Source organism: Mus caroli, unplaced genomic scaffold, assembly GCF_978045245.1.
Source record: "Mus caroli unplaced genomic scaffold, Mus_caroli_1 scaffold_1, whole genome shotgun sequence".
Taxonomy (NCBI): Eukaryota; Metazoa; Chordata; class Mammalia; order Rodentia; family Muridae; genus Mus; species Mus caroli.
In genome coordinates this window covers 2,000,257-2,013,644 of record NW_028227256.1, presented here as the reverse complement: position 1 = coordinate 2,013,644, position 13,388 = coordinate 2,000,257, and the positions used below count along the sequence as shown (strand labels likewise).

The 13,388-nt window shown below is 38.9% G+C and overlaps 1 protein-coding gene across 1 annotated transcript in view; it reads right to left on the bottom strand.

Annotated features, from left to right (window-relative positions):
* Nucleotides 1–4,273: 4,273 nt before the first annotated feature.
* Lypla1 (lysophospholipase 1) overlaps nucleotides 4,274–13,388 on the bottom strand; it is a 33,184-nt gene continuing 24,069 nt past the window's right edge. The window contains exons 7-9 of the mRNA XM_021157375.3: nucleotides 10,959–11,060; nucleotides 9,504–9,680; nucleotides 4,274–6,059 (exon numbers count right to left, since the gene is read on the bottom strand). Coding sequence (XP_021013034.1) covers nucleotides 6,006–6,059; nucleotides 9,504–9,680; nucleotides 10,959–11,060 — 333 coding nt within the window. The 3' untranslated portion in view covers nucleotides 4,274–6,005. The remainder of the gene's footprint in view (nucleotides 6,060–9,503; nucleotides 9,681–10,958; nucleotides 11,061–13,388) is intronic.

Genomic DNA, 13,388 nt, shown 5'->3' with positions numbered 1-13,388 from the left:
GTTTCTCTGTGCAGCCCTGGCTGTCCTGGAACTCACTCTGTAGACCAGGCTGGCCTCAAACTCAGAAATCCACCTGCCTGGGCCTCCCGAGTGCTGGGATTAAAGCCGTGCCCCACCATACCCAGCTCAATCACTTCTTTAATCCCAGACTGAGTTCCCGCTATAGTGGGAATGATGTAAATGTCTATAATATGGAGTTCCCTGTATAGGAACTGCAGACACATCTTTACCAAGTGCTAAAAGTCAACAGCCAATCACTACTAAGCCTTGAGCTGATTGCAAATGGCTGCCTATTGCACAAATGTCTATTTTTAAGTGATTTGGGGGGGGGGGGAAATTGATCATGAAGCAAGAAAGAAATGAACTGAGCTAAGGAGACCAGACAAGGGGTTCAGGGGCTCAGGTCTGGTAGGGTTAACCATCTGGTCTTGGGGCTTTTTTGGTTTTGTTTGTTTTGCTTTTTCCTCCCACTCCCCTTCTTTCTTTTCTCCCCCCCCCAACCCCCCCCCCCCTTTCTCTCATAATGGATCCAAGCTCATTTATTTCCTTTTTTGTTTTGTTTTTTTGAGACAGGGTTTCTCTGTATAGCCCTGGATGTCCTGGAACTCACTTTGTAGACCAGGCTGGCTTTGAACTCAGAAATCTGCCTGAGTTCTCTGCCTCCCAAGTGCTGGCAATAAAGGCATGCGCCACCATGCCCGGCGCTCATTTCTTTCTATCTTCTTGGAGCCAATCTGGGCAGCCTGTATTTTTATAGACATTTTGTTTATTTTTACCTATGTTATCTATGTTTTATCTATGTTATCTATTGCAGCACTGTGGACTGGACCTATGGCTTCATACATTCTACCCATAGCCCACTCTTCTTACATAGAGATGTTCATAGTATTTTAAATGTTATTTCAGTAAGTATGCACTGCCCCCGCACTGCCCCCAAATATGCATTTGAATGCAGCTTCTACCTGCAGCATTTGAATGCAGCTTCTACCTGCTGTCTTTAACATTCTCATCACTATCCCCAGACTCTGTTTCTTCAGTTCTGAGTATCAGATCATCTTCTACTCTTCCATCATGGGACTCCTTCATGGCGGGTTCTGAATGGTTTGAGGGCACTCACTTCTAATAAGGGTTCAACATATGGAACTCCACAAAGCTGGAACTCTCCAAAAAGCACTTTTCAATCCTTACCTCTTCCGTATACCCGAGTGGAGGAGCTGACCCAGGGAGGGTCTTGTTTATAAGTTTACACATTGCCAATCCATACATATATAATATTTATATTACATATGTACTATATTAGGCTTATAATACATATTATAAATTTGTATGCATATGAAAACAAATTTCTGGTTTAAGAATTTCAGAAGGACAATTTCTCCCCTTTTATAATTCAGTATACAGGCCCAAAGAGACAAATGTCCTTTTGTTGTTGTTGTTGAAAGCAAGCGAGGTCATTTTTCTAATTGACCTTCTGTGAACCCTCTAGAGGATCATGGGTCTGTAGTGGTAGATATTTCTACCTCTTTCCTCACCGGAGCCCAGAGTTAAATGTGCCACATGAGCTGCTTCGTTAACTCTCTAAGGCTCTGGAGTTCACAATGTCTGCATGCTGCAATGATTTGCATCATAATCTGACTCAGCATTTTCAAGGTGTTTGTTAGTATTTGAAAGATGCTTTTGTTTATAGCACATTACCGGAGAGGGATACAGAGTAAGATGGTAAAAACCGTGCAGTTAGACGAATTAACCTGAATGCCAACAATTCTAGCCCCAGGCACAGCTTATCTCCATTCTCTTTTTTTCAGTTCTTTTTGGAACTTCTCCAAAGCTGAAAAAAATTTTTTAATTAGGTATTTTCTTCATTTACATTTCCAATGCTATCCCAAAAATCCCCCATACCCTCCCCCCCATTTTTTTTTTTTTTTTTTTTTTTGTTTTTGTTTTTGTTTTTTGAGACAGGGTTTCTCTGGATAGCCCTGCCTGTCCTGGAACTCACTCTATAGACTAGGCTGGCCTCGAACTCAGAAATCCACCTGCCTCTGCCTCCCAAGTGCTGGGATTAAAGGCGTGCGCCACCACTGCCCGACAGCTGAAATGTTTTTAGTAGGAGTGTAGGAGTGTGGCAAGGGTCACATATGTTCTTTCTTTTTTTTTTTAATTTATTTTTTATATGTAAGTTCACTGTATCTGTCTTCACACACACCAAAAGAGGGCATCCAATCTCATTACAGATGGTTGTGAGCCACCATGTGGTTGCTGGAAATTGAACTCAGGACCTTCGGAAGAGCAGTCAGTGCTCTTAACCGCTGAGCCATCTCTCCAGACCCATACATTTATTTCTAAAAAGTAACTTAAGGCCTACTGCAAAAGCTGGCAAAATTCTGTTATTTATGACTACAATTAATTAAGCATGGAATGGATTTTTTTTCCCAAAATAAAGCAGATGAAATAAATATCAAACCTGAAGTTAGGGCAAATCTGCAAGAATGGATGTTAGAAATTGCAGTATTTTTGTTACACATCTGCATTGGTTGTTTTTTTTTTGTTGCTGTGATACAACAGTAACCAAAATCAATTTATAGAAAAAAAAAAAAGAGCTTACTTTGACTTACTATTCTAGATGGTTAAGAGTCTATTGAAGCATAGTGGCACACATCTGTAATCCTAGCACTTGGGAGGCAGAGGCAGGCTAATCTCTGTGAATTTGAGGCTAGCCTGGTCAGGCAAGCTATGTAGAGAGACCCTGTCTCAAACAAACAAACAAACAAACAAACAAACAAACAGAGTCACATCTTGGTGAGAAGGCATTGAAGCAATCAGTGGGCTTGGTGGCAGGAGCTGGAAGCTGAGAGATCACAACTCAACCACAAGCTTGAAGCAGAGAAAGCAAACGGGGAATGGAGCAAGGCTGTGAATTCTCATGGCCTGACCACAGTGATGTGCTTCTTGTGGCTAGCCTGCCCCTCCACGTAACCTTCAGACAGCACCACCAACTAGGGATGGAACCTATGGGGGACAGTTCTTATTCAAACCATCACAAAGTCTCCTACCTATATCAAAACCAGACAGGCAGAATCACAAAAGGGTAAGCTGTCAACTTCAAGTATTTAAAACCAGAAACAGAAACACTTTTTGACACAAAAGAATAGACCTCTGTACTGGTAAAAGTTAGAACTTAATAAAATATGTAAGAGAAAAAATATTTGGATAACTGACATATGGTAGTTATTTAAAATTCCTAGTGATAACTACATTAAAAGATGAAAACACCCAATAAAGTTTCTCAATAGTTTAAGAATTTTTAAATAGGTTATGAATTTTTTAGCAGATTAAAATTAAGTTAAAATACTTTTTTTCCTCATGGCTAGTTCCATTCCAAGGTAATCATATCACACCACAATTTCTCTCCCAATGCATTTTCTCATGATTGTATTATTATATCCTTCTTTCAATATAGAAGATTATTCCAAAGTAAGCCCAAATGTTACTACTTGACACTGGCTGTGCTGGTATACAACTATTATTTCAGGACTAGGGAGGCAGAGGCAGGAGGATTGAGGCTTTCAAGGCAAGATTGGGCTGGCTATAAGGGAGACTTTGCCTCAAAAAAACAACAAAAAACCAAAACTTGGAAAAACATCAGGCCATGGAAATGCCTATCTATAATATCAGCACTTGGGAGGCAAAGGCAGGCGAGCCTGTGAGATGTGGGCCAGCATGATTAGTTACTTCTCTGTTGCTGTGATACATCACCATGACCAAGGCAACTTAGAAGAGGTAACTTAGGCAACTTCCAGGCCAGCAGGGGCATGCAGTAAGATCCTGTCTTAGTCAGGGTTTCTATTCCTGCACAAACATCATGACCAAGAAGCAAGTTGGGGAGGAAAGGGTTTATTCGGCTTACACTTCCACACTGCTGTTCATCACCAAGGAAGTCAGGACTGGAACTCAAGCAGGTCAGGAAGCAGGAGCTGATGCAGAGGCCATGGAGGGATGTTCTTTACTGGCTTGCCTCCCCTGGCTTGCTCAGCCTGCTCTCTTATAGAACCGACACTACCAGCCCAGAGATGGCACCACCCACAAGGGGCCTTTCCGCCTTGATCACTAATTGAGAAAATGCCTTACAGCTGGATCTCATGGAGGCATTTCCTCAACTGAAGCGCCTTTCTCTGTGATAACTCCAGCTGTATCAAGTTGACACAAAACTAGCCAGTACAGATCCTATCTAAAAAAAAGAAAAGAAAAAAGAAACAGTACTATATAAAGCAATTGATAAAGCCAAAATTAAATTTTATTTCACATTGATAGAAACTGTGAAAAACATGACATTTTCCCACATTACAGCACACAAAGTCAATGGAATATTTCTTAAACCAAATAAATCTTTACAGATAGAATAACTGAAGTAAATTTATGTTCTTCAAAGTAAAGCAAAATAGTAAATGATTGTTTGAAATTGTTTTAAATCCAGACATTTGGCTTCACTCTATCTAGGACACACCAAAATGATCTTCATATCAATTAGCACCCGTTTATAAAGATGCTTCTTGGTTGGTTGGAAAACAGCAAGAAAAGCAACCGTTCAGAAATAACCATAATTTTTGCAACATATTCAACTGTGTGGTAACAGTTATAAATATGGGATATATATATAGTTCTAACCAGTCCTTATATTAAATAATTTTCACCAGTATTTTGAACATGTTGATGATTTAAAATCAAATTATTATTTTAATATTTGTACAGGAGACTGATTATCAAAAGCTTCTTTACTTAAGATGAAAATTTCAAATTAATATGTTACCCAGATAAAAATAAAACAAAAGTCTGATTGCTCATCTTGAACAGTATTTGGTTTTAAGCATAACATGTACAGAAAATGTAAACTTAAAATCTGCTATAAGATGTTTAAGAAATTATATTTTGAAGCCAGTCACAAGTATTTCTAAATATGCTGAGATATTACTTCCCCTTTAAGTGTTTTACAGAAAAATAAAACCACAGATTTATTACCAGGACTGGAGAGTCTATAACTCTACAGTCTAAAGTTGGATTAAGGTGCAGTTATTTGAAATATATAAACTTAAGTAATGTTTGATTTCCTTTCATATTACCTAGATTGGAAATACTGTATGTCTGTGTTTCCTTTTTGTTTGTTTGTTTGTTTCCGAGACAGGGTTTCTCTGTGTAGCCCTGGCTGTCCTGGAACTCACTCTGTAGACCAGGCTATTGACAGAGATCCGCCTGCCTCTGCCTCCCCAGTGCTGGGATTAAAGACTTACACCACCACGCCCAGCTATGTCAGTGTTTCAAAATGTCAAAATAATATATGACAGAGGCAATATTAGTTTTCTATGGAAAATCAAAAAAGAACGTTTTTTTTTTTTTTTTTTTTCTTGAGGAGAAAAATTACATAGATGGGAAAAAAAGCCTGGTCTCCCAATAGAAGGGCCATTAATTGAAGAATGCAGTATTACTTTTTGACACTCAAAAGCATTATCCTTATTATTAGGGATAATGTAATACCATCTGATTCTTAGCTATTATAGTATCATCTATGTGAATACAAACATAAAAATACAGACACTGCATGGAGACTGAACAATTGTGGAGTAAAACTATAGTCTAACTCACAGAATTAAGAAGTCACTTACATCTTACCTGAACACATCTTCACAGAACATACTAGTAATTTTCAAATGATGTAATAAAACTGTTTGTGTTATCTTATTTTGCTGAATTTGAGACAAAGAATCTAGTTGCTTCACTTACCTACTGTAATACTTAGTATATTCTGAATTGTATAATACAAATATATGCATAGAAACTTAAAAGGATCATATATTTCCCATGAGGGTAACATCATTTAGTCTGTATCATTGGTATGTATTTGCAAAACATTTTAACACTGCACACATTAGAAGTTCTACGGTCAGTCATGGGAAGAGGTTTATACTCTACTACTGTGATGCTGGTGAACTTCTACTCAAGGCCTCTTAGTGATGTCAATCAATTGGAGGTAGGAGCTTATCAATGAAGTGCTTGACATCCATCATTTCCTGTTTGGAAAAAATGATTTAATAAACAGCTACAGAAGTCAGAAATTACATTTCCAAGAATGCCACTAATAAAATCCATGCAGGTGAGGATATTTTACTTCTACAGTAAAGGTAACGGAAGAAGGATGAGGCGCCAACAGAAAGTTCATAACATTTTTTTTCTTTTTTTCTTTTTTCTTTTTTGGTTTTTAGAGACAGGGTTTCTCTGTGTAGCTCTGGTTGTCCTGGAACTCACTGTGTAGACTAGGGTGGCCTCGAACTCAGAAATCCACCTGCCTCTACCTCCCAAGTGCTGGGATTAAAGGCGTGCACCACCACAGTCCAGCATAACATTTCTTAGGATTATTATTGTACACCAAAACAAAAGCTCCCATATGGTCTAGTTCCGTGCACGTGCAAAGTCTGTGTTTTCAAATGCATAAATGAAACACTGGGGACTCAGGAAGTTCAGAATGATACTAACCTATACAGAGGACTTTCAGTAATGTCTACTTACTGACAACTGGACATCAGCAAAAAGCTTTGCCTTCCCACTTCCTCATTACACTGAAATGATAGATAGCTAGTCCTTTTTGTATGTGCGCCTTTCATGAAGATTACATACAGCTATATATTTGAAAGAAAGTATGTAAGGCAAATCTTGGGAAAGATGACAGTAGCTTTCTCCTGGAAGCCTCCCAGGTCTTAATCCATTTTTCTCCTTTCCTAAGTCTCTGAAACTTACAACCTTGTATTTGCATCACTGTGACGAGCCACTATATGAAAGTGATCTCCTTGACAACACTCTAAATCCCTACCTAACAGTTTCGTGTAATACTCCAACCTCATCCTACCACTGTGGCTCATTCAGCGTAAGTCCTCAAGAGCCAGCATAAGCCTCATTTACGAGCATGGTACTCAGATGCTCAGGACCTTCAGTCGTTCCTCAGTCTCCTACTCCTCTGTACTCAACAGTTCCTTTCACGGTGGGGGCAGGTGGGGATGGAGGGCTCTGCAGGAACCAAGGCACACTGAGCTTTTGGGGTATATCATAGTACTATCCACTTCCTTTCTGCCTGAAGCCAGTGATTTAACCTTACTTAGTGGTTGTACAACAGTGGACTATACCCCAGAGATTAGCCATCAATCAAATTTTATTCTAGGCCATTACAAGTACCCTAAATCCATCCAGGTGTAACTATATCTTCTACTTCATGAAGACAACAAACATGTAAGCTCCCAAGAACTCTGCTCCCCCTCTTGACATCTGATAATCTTCTATCTTGACTCAAAACGTCTTCCTCTTTTAAGGTAACAGTCCAGCTGTGGTCCCAGATGACACATGAGCTAAGATATCCCTTGATCAAATATCCTTATCACTTCTTACTCACAGATGTCTTTTTCCCATTTCGTTAAAAACAAAACAAAACAAACAAACAAAACTCTCAACTGCTCTCCCTATTTAAAATTTGTTATCTTCTCTGAGACAGGGGCTTTGCTCAGGTGGTCCACAATTAAGATCAGTCCAAGTTGGTCTTAAAAATAAGGTCTTAGCCGGGCGTGGTGGCACACGCCTTTAATCCCAGCACTTGGGAAGCAGAGGCAGGCGAATTTCTGAGTTAGAGGCCAGTCTGGTCTACAGAATGAGTTCCAGGACAGCCAGGACGACCCAGAGAAACCCTGTCTCAAAAAAAACAAACAAAAAAAATCAAGGTCTTTCTGTCCCAGCCTCCTAAGTGCTGGGATTGCAGCAGTGTGTAATCTTATCTCAACACACTTTTTAAGTTAAGTGCTTTGAAATTCTTTTTTTTTTATTTTATTTTATTTTACTTATTACTTATTCACTTTACATCCTGCTCATTGTTCCCTTCCTGGTCACTCCTTCCCACAATTCTTCCCCTCAACAAAACTTTTAAAAAGAGGTCTGTATATACTGTGTCTATGTCCTCATTTCCTTTCATTAATTTCAACTTCACCTCTTCGCTACAGTGAACTCTTCTTTATACCTACTTTATGGCAGCATATTTCCTAGTCAAGTGAGCTATAAATCCTTAGCCCCCTTGATGCTTCCTGTCCTACCCATAAAATTTACCTGAATATACTACTAGACTCTGCCTCACCTGGTTCATAATCTAGACCACATCTCACTTCAATAAAAAATAGCTTCCTGCTACCTGGAGAACACGTCCCTCCTCAGCACACCAGGCACATCTCTAAAAGAGAGCCCTTATTCCCTTTATCCTGAAATCTCTCCTACTCCTGCCCCCCGAGGCTGGCCAGGGTAATTTTGAACTTCTGGCCTGCTTCCACCTTTCAAGTGTTGAAATTACAGCTGTGCCATCATGTTGTGCATACATCTGAAATGGTTTGAATATAGCCCAGAAAGTGGCACAGGAGGTGTGGCCTTGTTGGAGTATGTATGGGCTGGTTAGAGGAAGTGTATCCTTGTGGGTGTGAGCTTTACAACCCTCATCCTAGCTGCCTGGAAGCCAGTCTTCTGTTTGCCTTCTGAACAAGATGTAGAACTCTTGGCTTCTCCTGCACCATGCCTTCCTGAACATCGCCATGTTCCTGCCTTGATGATAATGGAATGAACCTCTGAACCTGTAAGCCAACCCCAAACAATGTTGTCCTTCTAAGAGTTGCCTTGGTCCTCGTGTCTGTTCATAGCAGTAAAACCCTAACTAAGACAACATAACAGGAAGTACAAAGGATAAAACCCTTTGTCCCTATCAGGCAACCATGCTACCAAGTGAGCTACACCTTAGCTTAGTATACAGATTTGTCTAAGATTCCAGCCAAACTGGCCACTTTGTTTTTTCTGCCAGCCACTTAGTCCCTTTACCTGTATACGTATTATCTACAACCTACCTACATAGTCTAGCTATCTCACATCATGATCTCAGTGCCTTCTAAGATAAATTTTATTTCATTCTTTTCATGTTTTTTTTAGGATAGTTAAAAAAAAAAATCCTACAAATACAATAATATACACCCTGATCTGTTCTGTCAGTAGTTATTTGGTTATTTACATTTTCTTTTATTAAACTTTAATCATTATAACTTAAATTTTACTGAACAAGAAGGTATAGTCATAAATTGTCTTTTGGAGGGCTAGGTGTGGTGGCTCACACCTTTAATCCCAGCACTTTGGAGGTAGAGGCAGGTGGGCCTAGGCTGTCTACAAAGTGAATTCCAGGACAGCAGAGGCTATATCGAAAAACTTGTCTCAAAAACACCAAAATATTAAAATAAATAGCCAATGGATTATGTACAATGCTCATTTGTAAAAGGTGATCAGATTTTTAAAATTTAATTGAATAAAATATTAAAATTTTTGTTAATTTTATTCTATTGTGAATTCATTAACTTCTTTAAATCATCAACATCCAAATTTTTTATCTTGGAAATATAACATGGAAGAAATTAAAAGTGTCTCTACTCACTGCTTCTAGAGACACCTACCTGCTGACATGAGCTGTGCATCATGCCTTCATAGATTTTGAAGGTTACATTGGCTGGATTTACCAATGCTTTTAGTCTTTCAACAGTAAGAGAACCAAACATTAGGGGAACTAAAGGGTCACAATCTCCATGGCACTGGAGAACGGAAATATCTCGATTAGCACTGTTGATCGGCCCCTGCAAGACAAACACAAAGGCAATGTTATGTATCAGATACATAAAGCACTGTGCCAGGCTCTATGTGTGCATATGTTATTACTCATAATTCAGTCAAACGTCTTGGCAAAGTACAGTCCCACCTCAATCATTATGTTTCCTCAATGTCTTTAATTTAAACTTCTATTTAAACATGATTATGTTGCATGTATTATACTACATGTTTCCAATGAATCAGTTTATTTAAGCCAATAACGTTTTTATTCATCTTTTATGTTCAGTATTTGGACATGAGTGGTAATCAATAACTATTAGCACATAGGTAAGGCTCTCCTGGACTTTATTTAATTGAGTTAAATAAGAGAGTTAACAATCTATTATGTATAGCACACTGAAAAGTTACTACATAGCAAAAAGACTAAACTAGCTTAGAAATGAATGCAGGGTGTGGCGCTTACTTACTGGTACTCCTGTAATCCCAGCACTTGGGAGGCGGGGCTAGGGATCACAGATTGAAGGTCAGCCTGGTCTACTTTCAAGAGCAAACTATGGCAACTTGAAAACAGTAGTGATGTACCTGACTAACAATGTTCAAGGCTCTGGGGCTAATCCCCAGGAGCAACAAATAAAAGTAACACTCTGCTGTCAAATAACTACATTAAATATTTAAAATATAACTTAAAATGTGTGTGTGAATATGCATCTTAGAATGTATCAAATAATTAAATATAAGACAGGATAATAAGCATATTGTACTCTCAACCACAGAAAAGACATACAGATCAAGTGTAGTAATATATCACAAAGGTCTAAAGAAATATCTTAAAATAAGATGCCTGATGTAACCATGAATTCTTGATAGGCTTACCAACTACAGAAAGTTACCAGTGTAGTGTGGGATGTCTACCCAAGGGGAGGCTGTGTGTGGAGTGCAAACAAGGAATATGAGAACTCTTTATTTCTCACTCAATTTTCTATAATCCTAAAATTTCTAAAAAATAAAAACCAGGCTGGAGAGATGGCTCAGTGGTTAAGAGCACTGACTGCTCTTCCAGAGGTCCTGAGTTCAAATCCCAGCAACTACATGGTGGCTCACAACTACCCGTAATGAGATCTGACCCCCTCTTCTGGTGTGTCTGAAGACAGCTACAGTGTACTTATATATAATAAAAAATAAATAAAAATAAATAAATAAAAACCAAAAAGCTCATTAATTACAATAAAAAAGATGACATGCTCCCAAACATCTGCCAACTCCTAGCTCTATAATCTTGGTAAGATTCACACCATGCAGGCTACCTGTGAAAACGAAGCCCGAAGTGGAAGCCAGCAACTGAGTGCGGTGACACCAGCCAGTTTCTGCTGTGTGGTGAGAGCAGTGTATAAAGACAAGGCGCCTCCCTGGAACAAAAGCAGAGAGTTAACCGGAGCAGTTCTGCCAAGAGCATGTTAGAATTCTTTTTTTTTTTTTTTTTGGTTTTTTCGAGACAGGGTTTCTCTGTGTAGCTCCGGCTGTCCTGGAACGCACTCTGTAGACCAGGCTGTCCTGGAACTCAGAAATTCACCTGCCTCTGCTTCCCAAGTGCTGGGATTAAAGGCATGCGCCACCACACCCGGCTATGTTAGAGAATTCTTATTAGCAATGTCCATAAGAAAAGATACTGAATCAAACCTGGTAAAGGATGAAAATATATATTCAGAATGTATGGGCCTCTACCTCCAAGAAAACATACCAATATGGATTTTCACATACAGAATGGCTAAAGAATAGACTGAACTTATAGTTTTCATTTTCCTCTCTTCATAAAAAGTCTTAGATATAAACTCAAAATTAGATTTTAAATTATTTTTCCAAAACAGGAATTTAAATGAATACAGATGGTATGTAGTAGACACCTTAGGGATTTGCAACACACTGTGTTGGGAACTATAATTCTGTCGTCTGTCTAGGTGCCATCACCCTGACCAGGTCCCCAACTTGCTGTACCACATGGGGATATGGGAGACTTCATGATCTCAGCAGTGGTGTTCTTTCTCTCAGGACGGTGGGAACGGGATTCAGTTACTTTTGGGCCACTTCTACACGGCTGGAAATGCAACATGTAAACTCCAAAGCTGTAAAAGCTTATATGCTAATGGTTGGTGAGAAGGCAAATAAACAGATAAACAGAGAAAAAAATGAAGATGGGAAGTCCTGATTGCTTTCCAAACAGTACCTATTTCCTGATTTGTAGTTTTATTTTCTGTTTCCTTGATATAATGATGCCACAGACTTATAACTGACTTCTTGCTGAAGGTTTTCAGAACTAACTTCCTTAGGTGTCTAGTGTTAGTGTGAAGGTCAAAGGTAGAAGTCAGGTATCTACCACAGTTGTTTTTGACCTTACTTTCTGAGGCATGGTCTCTTATCTCTGACTGAACTACTCAAGGCTTGGGGCCAGGTAACTCAGAGGAATTGTCTGCCACCACTTCCCTAGTGCTAGGGCTATGGAGGTTTGCCTTCACACTCAGATTTTTACACAGGTTCCGAGGATACAAACTCAGCACTTGGTAGTTGTACAGAAAGCACTTTACTGTCTGAGCCATTTCCACATCCATAGGAATTAATTACTATAAGCTGTAATCAGTATCAAATAACATAATAATTATGAGTACATTATACTTTAAATAAAACATTAATTTTTGGCCTTATACATGTGTGGGGATGTATATTGTATTAGCTAGACAAAGACCATACATATATCGATAACACCTTTTTATTTTTTAAAACAATTTATTTTCATGTGTTGTTCATTGGTGTTTTGCCTACGTGTGTTTGTGAGAGGGTGTCAGATTCCCTGGAGCCGGAGTTATAGTCAATTGTGAGCTGCCATGTAGGTACTGGGAATTGAGCCTGGATTCTCTGGAAGAGCAAGTGCTCTTAACTGCTGGCTATCTCTTCAGCCCCCATCACTAATACCTTTTTAATATTTTAACCATATTACTATATATTATTACATTCTATTGAGTTTTATCAATTGATTCTAGAATTTGGACATTTCTCATAGCAATTCACTGAGGAGATTAGAAACTTGAGCATTCTGAGAGCAGGCTTCATGAAAATGGTGAGTAAAAATCTAAGTTCAAGGTGTGGATACAGAGCTTCTTGTTCAGCTTGGGCTAGGACCTAGAGCAAGCACTAGAAACAAACCAGAAAGGACATAAGGTCAATAGAGAGAAGCTGGCCACGGAGAAAAGATGAAGCTGGAGAGAGAAAGCAGACTGTTCTAGCTCAGCTCTACCTTAGAAACCTCGGCACTTACAGCTGTGCTCTTACAGTCCTCTTTCACTAACAGAAGCCTAACTGCAGTGTACTTACTGTGCTTACTTTAAGAAAGTACATTATAGCCAGGACTACCAAGTAAAACCCAGTCTCAAAACCAAAACACAAAACAAAACACCAATAACAACACAAACCCCCAAAATACATTCTAGGTTCCAATCAGTTATTTAATGAATCAATTTTGAAGGCACTCTAAAAGATAAAGGTAACTGTGATAAGAAACTAGGAAAGGCAATAATGAATGAATGAATCAATGAATGAAGAAATAAAAGTGTATGGGGCAGAAATTATTTCCAGTCCAATCCAACTTAGTTCAGTTAGTGAGCATAATTCCAGTTAGCCAAGATTCTGTAACAGTTCCAAAGAAGGGATCTTCCAAAGAAATGGAACTGAACTTACATACATAC